Source organism: Rhyacophila brunnea, unplaced genomic scaffold (assembly GCF_057557595.1).
Source record: "Rhyacophila brunnea isolate RB1 unplaced genomic scaffold, BYU_Rbru_1.0 scaffold_14, whole genome shotgun sequence".
In the NCBI taxonomy this organism is placed as follows: domain Eukaryota; kingdom Metazoa; phylum Arthropoda; class Insecta; order Trichoptera; family Rhyacophilidae; genus Rhyacophila; species Rhyacophila brunnea.
This window is the reverse complement of record NW_028232796.1, coordinates 41571518-41590758: the sequence shown is the minus strand read 5'-3', so window position 1 is coordinate 41590758 and position 19241 is coordinate 41571518. Positions and strand designations below refer to the sequence as shown.

The 19241-nt window shown below is 35.1% G+C and overlaps 1 protein-coding gene across 2 annotated transcripts; it reads right to left on the bottom strand.

The window, feature by feature from the left end:
* Positions 1-473: 473 nt before the first annotated feature.
* LOC147075988 (PI-PLC X domain-containing protein 3-like) lies at positions 474-18979 on the bottom strand. Of its 2 annotated transcripts, XM_085942330.1 has the most exons (8): positions 18777-18979; positions 16274-16419; positions 10043-10183; positions 7246-7382; positions 6857-7093; positions 2954-3044; positions 2131-2365; positions 475-997 (listed from the first exon to the last, which is right to left on the bottom strand). In XM_085942330.1, the coding sequence occupies exons 1-8, from the start codon at positions 18874-18876 to the stop codon at positions 621-623; spliced, it is 1464 nt and encodes a 487-aa protein (XP_085798456.1). In that variant the 5' UTR covers positions 18877-18979; the 3' UTR covers positions 475-620. The 2 variants fall into 2 exon arrangements, with proteins under 2 accessions (XP_085798457.1, XP_085798456.1); XM_085942331.1 differs by lacking the exons at positions 16274-16419; positions 18777-18979 and adding an exon at positions 15870-15986 and having other exon boundaries at positions 474-997.
* Positions 18980-19241: the final 262 nt, after the last annotated feature.

The following is a 19241-nucleotide window of genomic DNA, read 5'->3' as shown; positions in this document are numbered from 1 at the left end:
ATATTGTTTTTCAATTTGTGTGTGTCAGGGTATGGACCTGATAGGTTGAGCAAGTGGCTGACATCCATTTCTCGTAAAAAAACAAAATCTGTCAATGCAAACCTCCACTTTGTGGAGGCCCATATGATCCTATTTATAATTTAACATTAGACCATTCTCTCTTGGCATATTATTCTCTCTGATACTTTTTAATTTGGTTTCAATATACCTGGCGCTTAGAAATAACAAGGAGATAAATGTACAAACATATGGAAGAGATCTATAAATTACCTATATTATTTTAAATACAGAACATTATAAATAAATGTATTAGAGTGCCACAGAATCGTATACCTCCTTGAATAGCATGTTCACCTGATACCTACATTTTGATTCAGAGCATACATATCCAGCACACAAAATAACAAGAAGGTACTTAATTACGTCTAAACAAAATGTAGTATTATTTTTAATAATTATATAAACCATTAAGTATGTGTGTGATATTTTCAACAAATTTTTATTGAGCATCAATAGTAAAGTTGATTAATAAAATTGATATGTATAAGTATCATTAGTATAAGTGACAGTACGCAGAAATGAGGTGCGATATATATACCTACATACACACTTATCACACGTTAGACTGAAAACAAAAATAATCCGAGTAGTGTCATTTTCCCTTTGAGCCCGTTTAAATATATGGAAAGATCGATCAGATTGTTGCCTAAGAAGAAATCTGAGGATACGATGTTGGCCTGGTGGGTCCAGCGGTACTGCAGCCACGAGGTGAGGTTTCGGTTGAGCGCATCGGCGTTCTTGCGGAGGCTGCCCTTGCCGAGGATGACGTCGAGGGTGGTCGGTGTGGTCTGCGCCATGGCCGACCACAGCGGGTTGCTCCCGGGAACCGTGGGGCGATAGGGATAGCTCATCACGCCGTCGAGATATTCCAGGAGTCGGTGCGGGTCGTTCGTGTTACCCCACATGTGCTTCACACTCGGCCACAGCCATGCGTTGGCTGAAAAATATTAAAATATATATATACCTATATAATTGTATAATATATTTCATCTAGGGCAGGTTAGCTATGTAGTCGTTCCGAGCTCGATTGTCCTTCACCGCCAAGTGCCGATCCAGGATAACGATCCACCCAGACACTCATCGAATCGCCGAACGTACGACTCCTCTTCGATCTGCTCTCACAAAATACCTACTTCCACGGCTAGCTGTTATCCGTGCACCGCACAAGTTCCGCCTACCGCAGTCGTCAAATGGTGCGTGCAGTCGCAAAATTTATCTGTGGATTGGACAAAGATGGACCCACAATGTATAGGTACATGACGAATCTAATGACGCCGCATTGATTAAGTACCTACGTCATTCCGTTCCAGATTCTGTTCAACTGAACAACTTACTGCACGTATGTACACTGTATCGACTATATAGATGTATTATACTGATCGTATTGCTGTCGGTTTTGTACCTACCCACAATGTATATAATTCATGTTCCCAATTTATACGCCACACTCAGTCGACCTGAGTTTAGCGGGGAACAGTCAGTATATACTCACTCGTATTATTACTTTCCAGGCACTCGTAGTGTGAAATAGGTAACTGGCCGAATAAGTGGCTCATAGATTAGTTACAATCGGTTCTTAAAAATATTAAAAGATCCCTGGGTACTAGCAACTAGATAATTTGTTTACCACAGCAAAAATGTAATGAACTATCGACCCACGATTCATCTGATTTCAAAATGTAACATTGTTTACTGAATATACATATTTTGAAAACACCTCAGATATACATACCCATATCCACTAGAGAAAAATCTTGTGGAATTATGTAAATACTAAAATTTGGAAAGATTTTGACGTCGGCTACCAATCAAAGGAATCTTGTCGTATTGATATAATTTGTTAAAAGCTTTAGATAGGTATGAATACTACCAAATTTCGTCGTAATTAGATTAGACACACGTGTCTCAATTGGTAAAGCACATTGACCCGAATCCAATCGGATATGGCGATTCAAGTCCCGCCGGGCATCGGTATTTTTATCAAAGATTTTGTCTAGTGTTTTCAAAATTTGTATAAAAATGTAATGGTTATGACATTTTAGGAATGCGTATTTTTTATTCTGTTCCTACCGTTTGTAATGGTTCTTTCCGGGTATCCAATGATTAATCTTCTTCCGGACTTCACAATTTCTGAAACTGTAGGTCCGACTATTTCTCTGCTTTCATAAATAGTTCTTTGGAAGTCTGAAATGTGGTCACCCAATTCTCTGTTCAGCAAGTCGAGCAGATCTTCGTGTCGTTGGACAATGATGTTGTTCGACTCGTAAAACCCCACCGGCAATTGGTGTATGTCCAATATCACAATCTAAAATATTTATTTATTTATTTAGAATAAGACCTATTGGCCGATGTGTCATAATACACAATACAATACAAAATTATGAAGAGTATAAAAATATATTTAGTAATGAAATCGATAAAAAATATAGGAGAATTTGAAAACACTTCAAATATGTAGGTACCTAATAGAAAATCTTTTTTGAAAAATGCGACGCCCGATGGGATGTGAACCTGTAATCACTGGATTCGCGCCTATGTGCTTTACCAATTAAACTACGGGCGTCATGTCTAATTACGATGAAATTAAATAGTAGTTTTTACATGAAATACTTATAAAATTTTCGATATCGCCTTTTGTGTTTTAAATCAAGGCATCAATAATTAACTGTTATGTATTACGTAAGGGACGCATTTTTTTGTTTCTGCTCCGGGCGCTAAAATACCTTGCTACGCCCCTGCATATAATGATTATTTACTAAACCATAATATTGGTTTTTGTGTTAATCGAATCGGATTTGATGATCATGTTTGCATACTAACATACATTTATTATAATGATGGTTAGGTTAGGCTCAACTTATTTTTAGATCGGCTGTACGTTTAATTCACTTACCTCATCTGTCGTCGACTCTAAAAATCTTTGAATGTCTTTTAAGATAGGCAGCAGCCGCCTCACTTGTATCAAATTGTGGTTCACCCAAAACCTTGGGGGATCAAATTAAAAATCCTTAATTAAATTTCATCGTTACAAGGTACCTACCAAAGACAAACTTACAAAAAGGGCAGGCGCTTAGCGTTGTACCGACGGGCTGCGTTCGGCCAATGAATGATTTTAATAGGTAAGTACCTATGTGTATTGCCCAAAAAATCCTTATTCAAAAAAAGAGTGGATCATTTTAACGCCAGTGGGTAGGCATTTAACGTCAAACGAAGGCCCAACACCTAAACTGATTATTTAAGCAGATACATAATATATAATATGTCCATTGTATACCGACACATCGATATAATAAATAATTTTGGGTGATATGTAAGTTCGAGGTCATGACTCATGAGTCGGTCACCTGTGGCATTTTCTTTTCTTTCGACCATGTCCGATCCTAATAGGATCATTGGGTCTATTCTATGCTTATCGACCGCTAAAGTGATAAAGTGAAAAATATTATCAAACTTAGGGTAGGTTTGTATCAAAATATTAGCACTTATTGTAACAATTACACGAAGCCGGTTTTTATTGTTGCAATAAGTGCTATATTTTAACAGCACCTATCTTGCTGCTGTTAAAATATCGCACTTATTGCAACAATAAAAACCGGCTTCGTGTAATTGTTACAATAAGTGCTAATATTTTGATACAAACCTACCCTAAGTTTGATAATATTTTTCACTTTATCACTTTAGCGGTCGATAAGCATAGAATAGACCCACATATGGGCCTCCACAGAGTGAAGGTTTGTATGAAAAGATTTTATTTTTACGAAAAATTTGCCATACCCAGGATTTGAACCTGGGACCCTCGACACTATAGACCGGCGCTTAAGCCACACATAATAGTATGTTTCTGTCATCATCATAAGGAACCTGATAATCGAAGCTTCCTCCAGTAATTTTCTCAACGTGCCCCTTTATTAGTGACTTCACCCACACTCGCTTTCCAGTTTGGTACCCTCAGTAGGCATACGGCAATACCTATTTTTAGGGCTTTTTTAAAAAAAACAAAGGAGCCGGAACTAACTTCTTGCCAAACTTCTTACCTACTAAAGAAAATTATATTGAAACATCATTTAAAGTTAAGAGGGGACATGCTCAGCGTACGTCAAAATGGAGCTTTTATGCTATTTTCAAAGCATGATGCTGGACATTCCTTAAACGTTGTAGATAATATTATATTTACATCATTTTGAAGCCTTATTATCCTTTATATTTATTTTAAACATTTGATGACTGTATAAAGTATTTTTATTACATAAAATAGTATTCTTTTAAACCTGTCGCTCTGATGTTTTAGAATATAGTCATATTTCAGTACGTCCATGTGAAGTGGTGTTAATATTTTTTATATTTATTATATTTTAAAAGCATTTATAAAACCATTATTCAAATTTATGTCGACATTATTATAGTGAAATATTTACAATAAAAATTTATATTGATAATCTCTGATCCCAAATTTGACAAGAATTAGGCATTTTATTATTCAAAAAATGGGCAAGATTTACACATTTAAAGATAATTTTAAAGATACTGATTATAAGCTATGTCTTTGACCATTCAAATGTGATAAACATTCTACGAATAATGTTTGCTTTATAATAATTATTGACCTAAGAATAAGGTAGTATTTTTTTGAAATACACCATTTCTATTGGAATTTCCCAGTGGCTAAGTTACAACATACGGCCGTAGCCATAAATTGACAAACGATAAATGAAGTAGAGAGTAAGATCATGGTAACGCGCGTGTTTGAATATGTACCGTTTAAAAAAAATCGGTTATGTTTTTTTACGATTACAGCAAATTTGTGATGTGCGTTTATCTCACTTATCTGGTCAATTTCCTATGCTAGAGCCCTGTCAGTCCCCCCTTTGTGGGGTCCATAGTGATTTCCAAAGTTCAGTCCAATTACCGTTTGGCAAATCGTCATGATTGCTTTTCTTAGTAGAGTTTATGGATGAATGTCTTCCACTGAGTAACCACCGATCAATGTATTTTGAAGGACCAAGAAGTGTCAAAGGTAGTCCGACGAGTTTGATGAACAAAAGTCCAGGACCTGTTTTGGTTTTCAAAGAAGCTCTTATTGGGGTAATAATTAGATTCATTTGCGAAAGTTCACATTCACTTGAAGAAATGGTAATAGAATTCTATGTATATTATATCAAACGCAATAGTTTTTCAGATACCTTTGTCTTTTCATATGAGATGATTCAGGAAAATTAACTTGTACCTACCTAGGTACTATGTAAGTGCGAACATTATTTCGTCTAATTGCTTTTGAAACGTTAAAAATACCATGAAAAAAGGTGCTGGAACGCCGTTCCACCGCGTTACATTACAAAAAAAAGCCCTGATTTTATTATTAAGGGGGGACATGCTCGTCGAAGGTCAAAATTGAGTTTTTATTGTATTTTCAAACCATGATCCTGGACACTCCTTAAACGTTGTAGATGATCTATTTATATAATTTTGAAGCCTTATTATCCTTTATAGTTATTTTAAACATTTGATGACTGCATAAAGTATTTTTGTTACATAAAATAGTATTCTTTTAAACCTCTCGCTCTAATGTTTTAGAATATAGTCATATTTCGGTACATAACTGTGCAGTGGTGTTAAGATTTTTTACATTTATTAATTTTTAAACGCATTTATTAAACCATTAGCATAATTTATTACGAGATAATTTTTGTAAAATATTCACGATAAAAAATTATATTGATAATCTCTGTGATCCCAAATTTGACAAGAATTAGGCATTTTATTATTCAAAAAATCGGCAAGATTAACACATTTGAAGATGATTCTAAAGATATTTATTATAAGCTATGTCTTTGACCATTCAAGTGTGATAAACATCTTATGAATAATGATTGCTTTATAATAAATATTGACCTAAGAATAAGGTAGTGTTTTTTTGAAATACGCCATTTCTTTTGTCATTCCCCAGTGGTTAAGCTACAACATACGGCCGTAGCCATAAATTGACAAACTATAATTGAAGTAGGGAGTAAAATGATATTGACGCGCGTGTTTGAACATGTACCGTTTAAAAAAAAATTAAAAAAAAATCGGTTAGGTACATGTTCAAACACGCGCGTTAACATAATTTTACTCCCTATTTTAATTATAATTTGTCATTTTATGGCTACGGCCGTATGTTGTAGCTTAACCACTAGGGAATGACAAAAGAAATGGCGTATTTCAAAAAAACACTACCTTATTCTTAGGTCAATAATTATTATAAAGCAATCATTATTCATAAGATTTTTATCACACTTGAATGTTCAAAGACATAGCTTATAATAAGTATCTTTAGAATCATCTTCAAATGTGTTAATCTTGCCGATTTTTTGAATAATAAAATGCCTAATTCTTGTCAAATTTGGGATCACAGAGATTATCAAAATAATTTTTTATCGTGAATATTTTACAAAAATTATCTCGTAATAAATTATACTAATGGTTTTATAAATGCGTTTAAAAATTAATAAATGTAAAAAATCTTAACACCACTGCACAGTTATGTACCGAAATATGACTATATTCTAAAACATTAGAGCGAGAGGTTTAAAAGTATACTATTTTATGTAACAAAAATACTTCATGCAGTCATCAAATGTTTAAAATAACTATAAAGGATAATAAGGCTTCAAAATTATATAAATAGATCATCTACAACGTTTAAGGAGTGTCCAGGATCATGGTTTGAAAATACAATAAAAACTCAATTTTGACCTTCGACGAGCATGTCCCCCCTTAATAGCTGTGTCATGAAAAAATGTGTGTTTCAATAAATTACTTTCGATCTGTATCTCCGATTCCTCTGTAGTACGCAATCCGGAAGTCGAGATATCTGATTCCGAAAGCGAGCTGGCTCCAAATGTCTCTGTCCTGGCAGAGGACGTAGCGTTGCAGGGCTGATCGATAGAATCCGCCGCCGCCTTTGCTCTCGCTGTCGTCGTCGAAACTGAACGAACCCGCGTTGTGGGCTCCCGGTAAAATCAATCGAGACACGGGGGTGTGTGCGATCTCATTTCTAAAAGATAAATCAGAAAAGAAACATCGTCCCGACAAAGAAGAAAAAAAAATATGAATTTCTTAAAAAGATTAACTACCTACTGAGTACCTACGTATTAAATTAGTTGGAAGATTTAAAATATTTCAGTGTATAAACAGTTCAACAGTTACCTTATATCGGCCATCCAAGTCGGCTGAATTTTAAAGCAGTTAGATTTGATAAGATCACCATTCTTGAAACTGGCAATCCAAAATGGAAAGCATTGAGGTCCAGTGGGCAAAGAAGAATTTTCTGCATTTTTGGAAATCTAAAATAATAATTTGGATTATTTATAGCCTCAATTATCAGCTGATCTTAATAGCATTGTATTGTCGATAGAAGCACTCACCGAAAACGCTGAAGAGAAACCTAGAATGTAGATGAGAGCGAAGTTGAAAAAAGTTTATTAAAACCTATGATTAAATTAGGTCCAAAAATATACTCTACTTTTTGTCATTACAGCACGTGAAACAAAATATTTCCGTTTTCTTTGATTTTTCATTTACAATTTCATACATTATTTTAAAGTTGGCAAAAAGTATACCATACTTAGTAGGCATGTGTACATAATAATAATATGTTAGTGTCCAGTGGTGCACCCAGGGGGGGGGGGCAAGGGGCCTTGCCCCCCCCCAAAAACATTGAAATTGAAAGCCAATAGATTAGACAAATAAAAACACGGCAAAAAATGATTTGAAATTCTCCAGCAACCTCATTAGAAAAATTTCTTAGATTGTAATTATTTCTAACACAAAAATTTCGAAACACTAATGTCGGGTTTTTTTAGAAACTCAATCTCTAATGGAAATGTCAAAAAATTCTCGGTGTCCACCCGAATTCCGGAGTGGTTTACACCAGTGGCGCAAGTGGGGGCAAGGGGCCCTGGCACCCCCCAAACATGAAAATTATCAGAATGATTTTAAACATTGACACCGAAAGCCAATAAAACACGGCCAAAAAAATGATTTGTAATAATTCTCCAGCACCCTTTTTAGAAAAATTTCTTAGATTTTAATTTCTAGCACAAAAATTTCGAAACACTAATGTCAGGTTTTTTTAGAAACCCAATACCTAAGGGAACTGTCAAAAAATTCTCGGTGTCCACCCGAATTCCGGAGTGGTGTAGGTCATGGCTGGGGAGGGCTGACAGGGCTCTAGCCAGGGGGCCCGGGCTGTGGGGGGCCCGGCGTGTCGGGTTGACCAGATAAGTGTGATAAACACACATAATAAATTAGCTTTAATAGTAAAAAAGTCGCCTGCGGCACTAATACACTTCATGGCCATGAATATTTTCAATTACTTAGATAATTGTGCAATATATTTTTTGATTATTATGTGTCGATACTCGACAGCTCCATTATTAAAGTAGTATGTATTAAAAATCGCCAATTATTCACTGTATAAGTACCCTTAATTTGAACTAAAACACAATTTGAAAAACGTTAATCTAGTGTTTCACACTGCATTTAATCTTAGCGGTAGGTAGGAGGCCCGCCAAATATCCTAGCCTGAGGGCCCGTTTCAGGATGTGGGGACCATGGTATAGGTACACCGAGTGCAATAGACAAAAGACCGATAAACGAGAAATTATGCTGTGAAGAAGAAAAAGAGTCTATGGGACTAATTTACATTCTCCTCCTTGCCCCCCCCCCCAATATTAAATCCTGGGTGCGCCACTGTTAGTGTCTACTATCCACACACTATACCTACCTAATTACTCAAAATATTATGATGTACATGAAACGTCTACTAACATAACGCAATTTAATTAATCTCTGAAAACGCAGTCAGTGAAATGACTCGCTAGTAAAAAGTGTAAAAATGTAGCTAGACAAATTATTGTTTGCTTGTAATTCGTTTAAAATGAACTGAATGTTTTGAGGGTAGTTTTATGCATGCAGTGACGTCCCCAGATAAAATGCCGCCTCATTTTTATATACCTACATTATTTTTATCATCCTTTCATGAGTCCAATATCTAATAAATGTGTTGTATTGATACATTACTAACAAAATATCATACTAATTATTCGCAAATCTGCATGTGTCGTTTCTGGTCACCAAGGACGTCGAAAGGCAACGGAAGTAAACTAGATATCGCGAACCCGACAAAACCAGTGAGTTCAATTTTTTAATCGAAATATATTTTCGTTATTACTAAGTTTAGGTAGTTAATTCTATATATTCCAAATGATTGTCCTCGATTTGCCGCCCTTCGAGTAACTGCTGCCCCCAAGCGACGCTCAATCTGCCTACCCCCACGGGACGACACTCTGCATGACTCACATAGCCCTTAAATTAATATTAATACCTGCACTACATATGGCACTACGGGGAGGTCCATCTGCTGCGCTTAGGAGCAAACGTGCTATTTTAGGAGTCATACAAATTAACGCCCGCAATGGGCGAGCGGCTTACGCATCAGCTTATAATGTCGCGGGTCCCAGGTTCGAATCCTGAGTCTGGCAAATACACTACTTATTGATTTTCAATTTGTGTTTGCAGTCGTAAAAAATCTGTTAATACAAACCTCCACCATGCGGAGACCCATAATTATTATGATCCTATTAGGATCGGACATGGTCAAAAAATACAGAGTAATTGGTTAGGGAGAATGGTCTGCGGAGAATTCGGTGCAGCCGTAATCTTTGAGCTGCATTTATATATATTTTCTTTTATAGTATTATATTTTCCTGTCAATTTATCGTGGAAATGCATTGTAGGTATTATTATTTATATAGTTACCGATAATGTACTTCCAAATCCCAACACTAGAAATTGAATTTCAGTTGGACGTAAAAATAGGGGGAAAACTAATAATTATGATGCGCAACAAATCAAAAAATCGAGGAAACATTGCTAACGGCAAGTACCTGGTTACTTCTTCAATTCTGCATCAACTAAATGATACTCGTATAAACATTTACACCTGTTTCTTCCAGCCTCCAGGGAGTTCAACAGCAGCGAGAGAAATATTTGTGACGTAGTAATTCCACTTGTGGTCTGCGACCAGGACACTCTGTAACGGGGTCGGCTTGGAAGACGTTGGATCCTCATCAAATAGCGATACCTTATAACATACCATGAATGCACATACATATTATTATTATTATTATTATTATTTTAATGCTACATATCTTATTTTTGATAACAATCTAATTATGAGGCAAGGGCAAGGGTAGGCGTCACAATGTTAATAATGCAGTCAGAGTAGCAGAGGATAAGGCAAGTATTTTCCTGGCAGCAGCCGACCTTCGACAGGGAAAACTCCTTCAAATAGTTGGATGGACTGTCTGCATGCGTAGCCTCTAAATGAGTAAAACTAGCAGAACATTTCTCGAGTCTCGAGTACTGAACGTGGAAAGTTCCCTCAATAGACTGAGAGCAGTGACATTTATATTTTCACATAAGTAGAGGAAGGGTGCCTATTATGAGATACTTTTTTTGTGACATTCTCAAATCGAAAATAAACTCATTGCAGGGTATATTATTATAAATACATCAAACATACTGTTTACTAATAAATTTGTAGTTATGAGATTTTTCTTTCAACCAGTTTATTTTAGATTCGCATTTTAGTGAAAAATGTCAAATAAGCTGTTCTCCAAAAAGTGTTCCTAATTTGAGATAGCCGCTGTTCCTAATATGAGACTATCCCATATTGGGAACATTATGAAAAAAACAACAGCTGTAATTGATATGAATAATTATATATTTGTTTACATTTCACGTGGTCTCATTTAATCCAAATCCACTTTTTATTCAAATATTATCATAACAAAAAACACAAATAAAAACATCTCCTGCTGTTAAATTACCACAATCTTCATGACTCCATTTGAAACACTTGCGCCCATTTTTCTACTCTTGTATCTTCCGTAAAATTCCAACTACAGTAAATACATACACATGGCATCATTTTCTTCATCGTCGTCATCAGCACTATAATAGTTAAATATCATCTCGCTTGACGACGACTCAGATTCCTCCTTCTTCTTCCTTTTAATTTCTTTCCCATCGCTTTTTCCATTCTAGTTTTCTTTTTTTCCTCAGCCGTCTTTTCTTTTTGTATTTTCTTTTCGTTCGCTTACTGGGTCTCGATCATCTTTGACATAACAACGCTCCAGTATGCCTTTTGGTACTCCGAACTGTTTGGCAGCTTTCAGATATCCCATTTCTTTCCTGCAAACAGCGTTCATAGCTTGAACCATAGACTCGGGGTCCATAGACTCGGGGCATTTCCTTTTTGACGTAGGCATATTATATATAATAGATGTTAGCACTATGATAATTAATTCAATAATATTCACTCCGTCATCAGTTCTTTCATACATAAAAAATATAGACATAAATAAAGGCGCCGGTTCTGAACGTATTCCTCCCATTTTGATTGCTTCTTGTGGAAAAGAATTGGCCTCCCCATTATCAATTTTATTTAACTTTTCTGTTAAAAGCGGATGTTTTACTGATGTATGGAAGAAAGCATTAATTATTCCAATATTTAAAAGTGGGGACAAAAGCGTCATTACTAATTACAGGCCGATATCCAAACTTCCTATTTTCGGAAAATTGTTAGAAAAGATCATTTCCGACCATATTTTTGCAGCTCTACGTAACTTCATCACACCAAATCAACATGGTTTTTTTAGGAGACGCTCCGTAGAAACTAACCTACTCGAATTCACTGATTTCATACTTAATTCAATGGGCAGTAAAACACAAGTGGACGCTATATATACGGACTTTTCTAAAGCTTTCGACAAAATCAATCACTGCATCTTGCTTAAAAAAACTCTGGGCCCTGGGGATTCACGGGGATTTATTCCGTTGGATTTCTTCATACATCTCAAATCGGTCGCAAGCTGTTGCAATTAAAGGATTCGTCTCCAGTTTTATACACATTCCATCTGGAGTACCGCAGGGGTCCCACCTTGGTCCCTTATTATTCATCTTATATATTAATGATATGAGCACCTGTTTTCTTAACTCACAATTTTCCATCTATGCAGATGACACAAAAATATATAAACATATCTCTTCAGTCGATGATTGTATTGAGTTACAATCTGACTTAGATAGACTGTATAGATACTGTCAACTGAATCACCTTTATCTAAACGTCAACAAATGCTCGTCAATAACATTCTCCAGAAGTATGAACCCCGTCATCACATCATACAAACTAGGAGTCGAACCCTTGAAACGCAGCTCAAAAATACGTGACCTGGGTGTTATAATGGATAATACAATGAATTTTAACGCTCATATCAATGAAACCATCAATAAAGCATTAAAATTACTAGGTTTTATCCTTCGGATCTCTAAACCATTCAGATCACCTGATGTTCTGAAGGTTCTTTACTTCTCTTATGTTAGATCCTTAGTTGAGTATGCCTCTGTCGTGTGGAATCCACAGTACGTTACTTATATAAATCGACTCGAAGCGGTGCAAAAGCGATTTCGCAAGCACGTTAATTTTAAAGCCTACTGTTATGATTTATCTAATTCTACTTCAACCGCTGCAACTTTTATGGTACCATCTTTGGAAAGTCGACGTTCTATATCTGATCAATATTTTCTTTTTAAAATTATCAATGGTTTTGTTGACTCGCCAAACCTACTCGAAAGGGTGGGTTTCCATTGTCCATCAAGATTTACACGAAACCAAGCTTTGTACCATATCAGTCGTAGCGGTTCTAATTATGCACAAAACTCCTTTATTCGGCGCTCTTGTTTAAATTATAATAATATGTATTTCTCCACCGTTGACCCTTTTAATAATTCACCTGTTTCATTTAAACATGCTATCTCAAAAATTTTGTATAAATAGATATATAATGTATTTACTTATACACAGGGCTTTTTTTTAAAAAAAAAAAAGGTGCCGGAACTCACTTCATGTCAAGCTTTTTACTAAATAAAATTATATTCAAATGTCACTTAAATGAAATTTAAAGGAGCTATGCCACGAAGCGAACAAAAAAAGGTTGATTTTTACGATAATTTTTTATTTTAGTCAAAACAAAGCTACAGAAACAATAAAATACATAAGTACATTATATTTGAAATATATTGTACAAATAAGACTAAATAAGCCTAACTTTAAAATATAATTGTAAATACATATGTAATGTATTTATTTATGAACTTGAATAAAAGTTTAGAGTGATTTCCAAAGTTTTTTCCAATTCTCGTCTGATACATCATCTCGATTCCTTTTCTTAGTGTTAGAGTCTAAGGCCGAATGTCTTCCTTTAAGTAACCACCTATCTACATATTTTGAAGGATCGAAAAGTGTCAAGGGTGGTCCCACGAGTTTGATGAACAAGAGTGCCGAAACTGTTTTAGTGTTTAACGAAGCTCTTGTTGGGGTAATAATAAGATTCATTTGCGAAAACCCCCGTTCACATTCACTTGAAGAAATGGGAATAGAATTCAGAGCATATACCAAACGCAAGAGTTTTTCAGAATATGTCTTTTCGAGAATGTATTCGCGAAATCCACGAATCATTTCTCGTTCATCTAGTTGTAGCCTGATCGAAATGTTTCTAATTTCCATCTCTCCAAATGTCAACCGATTATCAATGTCTTCAGGCCAATATTTTTGGTCAAGTACGCGAGCCCAAAGTGCAAACTCAACATCTTTATTATCTAGCAGCCTTTTTTCAATTGACGTTTTCAATGTGGAATAAAATATTTTCGGATCAATAGGAGGATCATTTTTAGAAACTTTTTCGTGAAGTAAAACTCCACGAAAATGCAGATTGCTTATAGCAGCTGCAGCACATTTATAATAGGGTCCAAAATTCTGTTTTCTTTCTTCAAAAACTTGAACGAGTTCATTTATTTTTCGATTTGCAATGTAAAGGTTCACATTGCGATTTTGTAGGTCCAAACTAAGTTCCGACAATTCTTGGAGAGCGTCGCACATCAATGCTAGATCCAATAAAAATGCTGTTGATGTTATTTTGTTCTTTAAGCCACTGTAAGTACACTTGTCATTTTTATCTCTTGTAGGGTCATTCATCGCTTCTTCAAAATGACGCACAAGGGATTCATAATTATTCCACACAGCCGAAACTGAACGAAAACTAGATGCCACCCATCGGGTACTTAAAACTCTTCCGATTTTCAGTACCTCAACGCCTAGTGATTCTGCACATAAATGCAACTCTCTATTATTTTTCGGCGACGCGTGGTATAAAACATAAAGTTTATCAATAAATAATTTGAATCTATTGATCCCTGAAAATTTTTTTACAACATCACTTACTGATAATTCTAATCTGTGATTAGTACAATGCCAAACTATAATTGAAGGAAATTTTTCTGTCAGCAATTTTTTCACTCCATTTTTAGAACCTAACATCACAGCAGCGCCGTCGCATGCAACCGAAACTAAATATTTTTTTAAATATTCTTCTGTCATCCCATATAAATCAAGAGATTGGAGTAATGATTCAAATATTCCTTTTGCCGTTACGTCTTTAAGTTCAATCAAATCCAAAAACAAATTAATTGGTGAATTCATTCCAACACTTTCGACACAGCATCGAACATACACAATGAGGGTGGTTTTTTGGCTTATGGTGGTAGACTCATCAATTATCAAAGAAATTATATTTTTCGATTGAACAATTTCTTTGAAAACATTTTTTCTCATTTCATCACATATATGATTTACAATGTTAACACATGCGTTAGTGGAAAGGAGAATATGACCCATTTCGATCCCATTTAGTTCTTGGAGATTAATTTCACTTTCAAACATATTGAATGATTGATTTTCCTTAGCTACTTTATTAGCTATATTTAAACTTGGGGTTGCACTAAATAATATATAAAATAGTTGCACAACACGTAATCGTAACACAAACTGACTAAACAAACGTAAATAACAATATACGCAGATGCTGCCATGCGATAAACGTCAAACTGTCAAAATCATAATACGCAGCATACGTATGAAGCTAGTTACATACGCATGTTTGCTATTTAAACTATACGGTTACTTCACTAACACTAACACGCCAACATTCAAAATGGCTTCCACCTGTACCTTATTTTATCATTTTAACGAAATATTATTGTAATTACTTAAGCGCAAATATTTTTTCGTTTAATTGATTTTGAAATAAAACCGTGAAAAAAGGTGCCGGAACGCCGTTCCACCGCGTTAAATGGAAAAAAAAGCCCTGCTTATACATATATATTAATTCTTTTATTTTTTATGTTACTTTTTTATTTTTCTTTTTTATCTTTTGTACATATATTATTTAATTATTCATTATTCTTCCTCATTTTTCTCATTTTTTCTCATTTTTCTCATGTAATCTTCTTATGTAATTTCTTTATATTTATGTTATTTTACTCTCTATCTTGTTAGGCTTAACTATATTATAATGTATATATGGAAACTTTGCTGGTTGCATTAACTTTTTATTATTATATTGTAAATTTCTGTAATCAATATGTAACTGTTTGTTTTCCTAAATAAAAAAAATAAAAAAAAAAAAAAAAAATAAAAAAAAAAATATAAAACATACACACATATTATAAACGTTGATTTTCAAAGTAAAATGTGTACCTAATATGAGATATCTCATATTGGGCACACCCAAGTATCTCATTTTAGGCTCATTCAAAATTTGGCATAATAAAATTAACTATTCTTCGATAATGATACAGAAGATACTTAAATATAAAGTAAACTATCAAACTACGTGCTTAATTAAGAAATAAACATTGTACGATACCTTTCTTTTTTTCATTTTCTACGATCATCAAAAGTAGCATGTGGCAAAATTTCTTGGATGAGTGATCGACGAAAACACACATACACTACCAAAGACAGGCGCTGCACGCTGCGCACTGACAGTCGTCTGGAGCTATTACTCCTCGCTACCGCGTGACACCAGCATCATATTTTATTATCGTGCGGTTGCTAAGTTATTGTTATAGGTATCTCATATTAGGCACATATCTCATAATAGGCACCCTTCCTAGGTAGGTACTCAAATCCTACAAGCTGAGGAAAACGGTGTTGCCTTTGCTAACTTCCAGAGTGACATCTTATAGCCAATGGAAAGAATAATAAAATTAATTATCAATCTCTTTATTGAAATACTTTCTTTGCCGCGATAATGAATTAATTACTCACTGTATCGGGTGCATCCGACTGTTTCGCGCACTTCGCCACGTCCCAATTGAGTTCGAGTTTGTCGTCTACCGCAGGATTCCCCACATCGGTTTTCGCGAGGGAGGATACGGTTAAAAAAACGCTTCCACACTCATATGGCGAGCCCACTAAAATAATAATATTATAATGTTCATAATATCTAATCAATATGTAGATGCCTACCCTACGTAAAATAGGAAGGGATGTAAATTGACGTTGGTATTGTGAATCAAAACATCGAGTTGTGCAAGCGAGATCAGTGGCTCCAGTTCTTTGGCAAAATCCTTCATTTCGCTTTCATACTTCCTCGCATTACCCGATTGTTCAAATAAAGTTTACCCAAAGAAGTTGAACGAGTTTACCTCAGACTTTAAAAAATTGCTACCTACAGCTTTATTACGACATACCGAAAAACGGGATGGTGCCAACTTTTGATGTTTTTTTCAAATAACTCTGCCTTTTATTCTAGAGCTGGATTATAATTCTAAATATATAAATTAATGCGTCTTCGAGCTCATTATATTGTAAAATAAATACATAAGTAATAACAATATTGGGAAAAGTTATGGTTGATTAAAAACTGTCCCACTTCACCCGCATTTTGTGGTGAAGTGGTCCACCCATGGCCCCCACATGCTGAAGCGGGCCCCCAGGCTAGAATCTTTGACGGCCCCCTACCTATCGCTAAGGATAAAGGGATTGTGATGCTCTACGGTAGCGTTTTCCAAACGGTGTACGCGGTAAAATTAATGTGTATATTTAGTGTTTTTTGTATAGTTTAATACATCCATTTGAATTATGTAGTTGTCGAGTATTGGACACACAATTGAAAATTGCATCGTTTATTGTTATTGTATATTATATTGTATATTGTTATATTTATCGTTAATTGTGACGCAAAGTTGTGATGTGTGTTTAGCTAACTTATCTGGTCGACTCGCCTCGCCGTGCCCTTCCTGAGCCCGGGCCCCCAGGCTAGGGCCCTGTCAGCCCCCCCCCCCCTTGTGAGGGCCATGGGTCCACCCCTTATTATTTCAAAACCAATTCACTTCACCGCGTAAAAACCAACAGGTTTATAAAAATATAGCCTCTAAATTTAGAAAAAAGCATAAAAGTGGTTTTTTATTATTTTTTCGGTACGGTACCAATTTTTCCCATTTAGCATCGTACAAAATACCCTTTTCTGGAATCAAATTTAGCATAAATCATGATTTTTAGAATTAAGTAGGTACCTACATAAATAAAATATATTTATAATCGTACAAAAAATATTTATTAAAGCAAATTTAGTGCCAAATTGTCGTTAAATATTTTAAGTAATTATATTAATTGTGGTTCCACTAAATGCATGTTGGACATGGTAGGTCCCTACACAGCAGTTTGTTCTAGGCTAGGTACATGCATAAAAATAAAAATCTAACTTCTTATATAAAAAAATAAAAAACATTCAATAATAACCCGAATACCGCCGTAAATATTTTTATTGGCAATAAAAAAGTTTCAGTGGCTTTGAAAGTGGTAAACTCCGTGGAATGGGTAGGTAGTACCTAGTTAGGAACACCATGACATGGAGTATGTAGCTACAGGTCCACCGTTTTATATTTTGGTGTCGTGTATATTATTCCATCTATCATCTATTTTTAATCAAATTAACCGAGCCGTCGCTTGACAAGAATCTAAATAGTGAATTTTTCCATGTGTGCGACAATCGGTTATTAATAATTGGTTTCCATGGCCGAACACTCGAAAAACACATTACTTATTGGAAAAATTATTCACCATAATATTTGACTGGCTAGGGCTAGACAATAAAAGCTTTCCACTTTCCAGAGGCTAAGTTAATTTCGCGCGTTGAATTCTGTGTACTGTGACGTTGCCTGCTTGGACCTAGCAAGGGCATGGAGACAATTCATTCGTGTAATACCCGGTTGTGGTTCTCAAAATGTAAACACATTATAGATTTTCTTACTAGACTTGACATAGTTCTGTACACAAAGTATCTTTTCTCGCTCTTTGCCACTTTCACCGATTCATTACGAATTGAATGTACGTGTTGAAAATGTGGAATTTCTTTAAACGATTCAGTAGTATTTAATCATTTAATCTGACTCGCAATAATTTTATTCAGCCCTTACCGCTACAGTTACAGAAATAACTCTGAATAAAAACAGAGCAGTCGTTTCAAGAGTTCACGGTGATCTCAAACCTTCTTTGAGGAAAGAAAGAACATTAAGAAGAACAAGAATCAGCTAATATTATTTGTATTCTTTGTCTTGGAACGGAAATATTGTGATTTACCTGTATACCTAGGTAAGTATATAATAATCTAATAACAATATACCTACTCAATTAGGTAGGTATTCGTTAACTGTGAGATTTTAATTAAAACATTGTGTCTATCTACCTGTCTGTCATATTGTGTTACATTGATTTCATAATAATATGACGGTAGGCACGTATTGAATCAGCTTATTATGTGACTTACTCTGACGTGGTGAAATGGCAGTGGCGTCACCATCGCTCGGCAAACTCAAACTCAAGCAAACAAATAAAACCACCGAAAGTGAGAGCGGATTTTTCCTCATTTCACTTTTGTTACGAACTGTTTGTAGACCACTGACGATGACCAGTGCACAGGTTCTGCAGAGAAGCGATGCGATTGCGCTCTCTCTCGCCACACATTACTTCTTAGCCAATATTATTTTTTCTTCGAGCGAGAGATAAACAAATACCTCAGCGATAATTTTAATAACATATCATTTCGTGACGGATCCTCCTTAACCTGTCAGCATAGTCGTCTTGTCGCATTAGCCTGCTGTTAGTCATTTTCAGGTGGGCATAATTGATAAGAATGATAGCTATTATTTTTATTGCCGATAGTTCTACTAAATAAAACGTTTAGATAAATCACCATTTCTACGCGTATATTCAAAAAAATATATTTATTATT